The 3482-nt window shown below is 40.1% G+C and overlaps 1 protein-coding gene across 1 annotated transcript; it reads right to left on the reverse strand.

Annotated features, from left to right (window-relative positions):
• Window positions 1-594: 594 nt before the first annotated feature.
• On the reverse strand, window positions 595-2853 carry LOC138861944 (uncharacterized). Its single transcript, XM_070122422.1, has 4 exons — window positions 2602-2853; window positions 2057-2223; window positions 1775-1931; window positions 595-1500 (listed from the first exon to the last, which is right to left on the reverse strand). Exons 1-4 carry the CDS (start codon window positions 2851-2853, stop codon window positions 595-597), a joined length of 1482 nt encoding a protein of 493 aa, XP_069978523.1.
• Between the last annotated feature and the right edge of the window lie 629 nt (window positions 2854-3482).

Below are 3482 nucleotides of genomic sequence, written 5' to 3' on the forward strand. Positions count from 1 at the left end.
CTTATGGGGACGTTAAGCTTGGTAATGTTCATGCAGATTTTGTGTAGCAGAGAACGCTCGTGTGTCTGATTAGCCTCGTCTGCTTGCGTGATTTTATGTTGCAGCTGTTTTTGGAAATATGTGAGATACAAGGGTTCCCTCAGGGCTTTGACCCCAGAATGCAAATATGTATGATTCTATCAAAAATGGATGGTAAGTTTAGTTCTGATCTCATGTTCACTATCCTTGCTGTTCTCGGGGCGCCGAGGATAATCCTCATAGCTTCGTTTTGTACTATCTCCAAACTATTTATATCCGAGTCCTTATACTGCAATAAGTGCAGTGCATGGTAGTCTACAACTGACCTTATAAAGGCCAAGTAAAACAATCTAGCGAGCTTAACATCGATGCCATGTCCCTTTCCGACAAGGACTTTCAGCGGTTTCAATCTCTCCCAGAGTCTCTTCTTCAGAGAAGTGATCAGGTCTGCATCATTTACGTTCACCCCGAGATATTTAGACTAATAACACATGTGAAGCTCCTGGTTCCCTATGTGAAAAGTGGGTGGGGATATAATACCCGGGTTGAGAGCCATTGTTTTTTCAGCAGAGATGACTAATCCCTTGTTGTGAGTTCGTCGAGAATTCTTTGCATTCTTTCATATGATGATGCTCTGACACATATGTCATCAGCATAACATATAATAGATTCCCCATCCCCAAGTGGAATATCTGTCACCAATCTGTGCATAAGGACATTGAACAGCGTAGGGCTGAGAACTCCTCCCTGTGGCGTCCCAAGTTCAAAGGGCTGTGAGGTGGAACTCCTCACTCCCCTGAACAAAACACTTGCGGATCTGCTAGAGAGATACATTCTAATCCAGCTCAATGATTTACCTCGTATGCCAAAGCTTGCCAATTGCTCTAGAATGACTTCTCTGTTTGCAATGTCAAAAGCTAACTTAAGATCAAGAAAAACAGTGTGCTTCCCTGGGTTAGAGCCTGAGAAATACTCTGCAAAGCAATGTTGTGTGCTACGTCCCGGTAAGAATCCGTACAGTCTGTGAGATAATTTACCTTGTAACCTGTACCTGAGTCTGTTTAGAATTATCCTTTCTAGGACTTTGCATATACATGAGGTTAGTGAAATCGGGCGGTTTTTATCAGTGTTTGGTTTCGGTATAGGGATGATTAGACTGCGCGTCCAGGAGTCAGATTGAATACCTTGTGACAAGCACAACCTGTACAGGTGCAAAAGGGGATTACCAGGTACCTGGGCTATAAGGCGGAGGACACTATAGGTAATTCCATCTTCACCTGGGGCAAACGCCTTGCCTTTGCTTAGTGCATTGTTTAATTCCCACTCACTAATCTCAGCAGAGTCAAAAATATAGGAATCAGAACATCCAATCTCTATAGCAAATTTCTGCGCAACTTTAAACTGATTAAGGTGATCCTGAATATTTGTGGGAAGTGAGCTCAATTTGGAAGCTCCAGCCCAATGACTAAGGAGCATATCTGCCTGTGCAAGAGGATTATGAAACTGTGGAGAATTAGTCGGTTTGCCTGAAAAACGATTAATTTTTTTTTTTCCAGACCTCAGACATTAAAGTGTTATTGTTAATGCTTTGTAGAAACTGTTCAAAGTGTTCTTTTCTAATTGGAGTTTTAAATTCCCGTAGATTTTTGTTAGCCCTAAGAAATTGTATGAGGCTGTCACGGGTATTGTCCTGTCTGTAGATATTAAAAAGCTCCGGAACTCGCTTTTTTCCCCTTGATAATGTGGGGTCACCGACCCACTTAGGTTGTTTCGAGGGTTTGGAGTTATTATTCTTCAAGGTTTTCATATCCACGGAGAACTGATCAACACTCGTTACTGTGTATTCATTATACCAATCATAGATGCGTGATTTAAAGTGGTGCTCAAGGTAAGAAGGAATAGAGATTTTCAGCCTATTTGTTTTTGCGGATAGGCTATTGTCGACAGCGTATCTCGTTTCTATTGCAAAGTGGTCACTGATTAACTCTGTTGCAAACATGCATCTGACGTTACCATGCACAAGATCCCTTCCTATTACAAATCTAGCTTGCCCCCTGCCACATGAGTTTTCTTATCTGTATCATATACGGTCATAGATCTGTTGTTCACAAAATGTCTGAATTCTTCGCCATTTTCATTACATTGACTATCACCAAATGAAGAATGTCTAGCATTAAAATCTCCCATGCATATTGTGCCATGATTCTGAAAGTTGGGCAGTGAATCGGTTTGAAACTTTTTACCCCTTGCGTATACATTGTATAGGGAGAAAAACCCAGAGGCTGTTAGAATATGTAGATGATGATGATACTGCACATTGTTGTCATCGGACGTCTTCACCAGTTTATGCGGTATGGCGTCACTAACATGTTAATAGGCCTGTCATTCCTGTGTTTGTATAGGAATGATATCCTCTAATTCTAGGGTCGGTTTTTAATTTAGTGGTTGATGTGAAGGGCTCTTGTAAACAGATAATGTCAACATTATTATTATAAACATAATAAAGCAAGTCATTAATTCTACAGTTGACACCACGTATATTCCATGAAAGAAAGGTAATTATTTTCTTGTCCCTCATCACACATTATTAGCTGAGTGGTCAACTCTTTGTTTAATGAAGCCCTTTAGTTTACATATGTCTTCAATAGCATTGCATATATCTGTTGCTTCTTGTCTATTTGCAAAGATTTTGCGCAATCTTATATTGATATTGTACGAATAAGTCTGCCACCATTCTCTGAGTGTTTTCCCAAAGGTCGTCCGTTTCCTGCATATCTTCGCCGACGTTATATTCACTGTTATAACCGCTTTCAGATGATTAGTCGATAGTATCATGTGTAATATTATCATTATCATTATCATGTGTGATATTATCATTATTATTATCATGTGTAATATTATCATTATCATGTATAATATTATCATTACCATGTGTAACATTTTCATTTTCATGTGTAATATTATTATTATCATGTGTAATATTATCATTATCATGTGTAATATTATCATTATCATGTGTAATATTATCATTATCATGTGTAATATTATCATTATCATGTGTAATATTAGTATTAGCATGGGATCTCATACACATTTTCGATATCACTGACATCATTAGGAGGTATATTTTTCCTATATACACTATCACTTTCTCTTTCCTTTAACATTTTTATAAGTTCGGCAATTTCTTGCCTGAGGCTGCTTATTTCCTCAGCCATTTCCTTGATTTTTTCACCATTCGTTAGTTCTGGGATGGGAACCCCACCAAATAGCTCCGGGAATTCCTGTGGGTTAGTGACGTCACATGGCACCGTGCAGGGTGTAGCTGGGCTGGGCATCTCTACTCCGCGGTCGATGGGTACGGTCGGGGCAGGTGGGGTTGTAGGCGTGCCGGCCTGTGCGGGCAGTTACGGTGCCAGGCCGTGACGCCTTGCTCCTGTGCATCTGATGCACCTTTTCCCGAT

This window comes from Penaeus vannamei, chromosome 6 (assembly GCF_042767895.1).
Source record: "Penaeus vannamei isolate JL-2024 chromosome 6, ASM4276789v1, whole genome shotgun sequence".
Taxonomy (NCBI): domain Eukaryota; kingdom Metazoa; phylum Arthropoda; class Malacostraca; order Decapoda; family Penaeidae; genus Penaeus; species Penaeus vannamei.

What these genes read in the sequence shown, in the direction of transcription:
- LOC138861944 (XM_070122422.1), bottom strand. Translation starts at nt 2,853, where the DNA reads ATGATACTATCGACTAATCATCTGAAAGCGGTTATAACAGTGAATATA. An exon ending in GCAGGGGGCAAGCTAGATTT is followed by an intron (nt 1,932 to 2,056) that starts GTAATAGGAAGG and finishes AAAAACAAATAG; the next exon opens with GCTGAAAATCTCTATTCCTT. An exon ending in CCTCGAAACAACCTAAGTGG is followed by an intron (nt 1,501 to 1,774) that starts GTCGGTGACCCC and finishes CCTCTTGCACAG; the next exon opens with GCAGATATGCTCCTTAGTCA.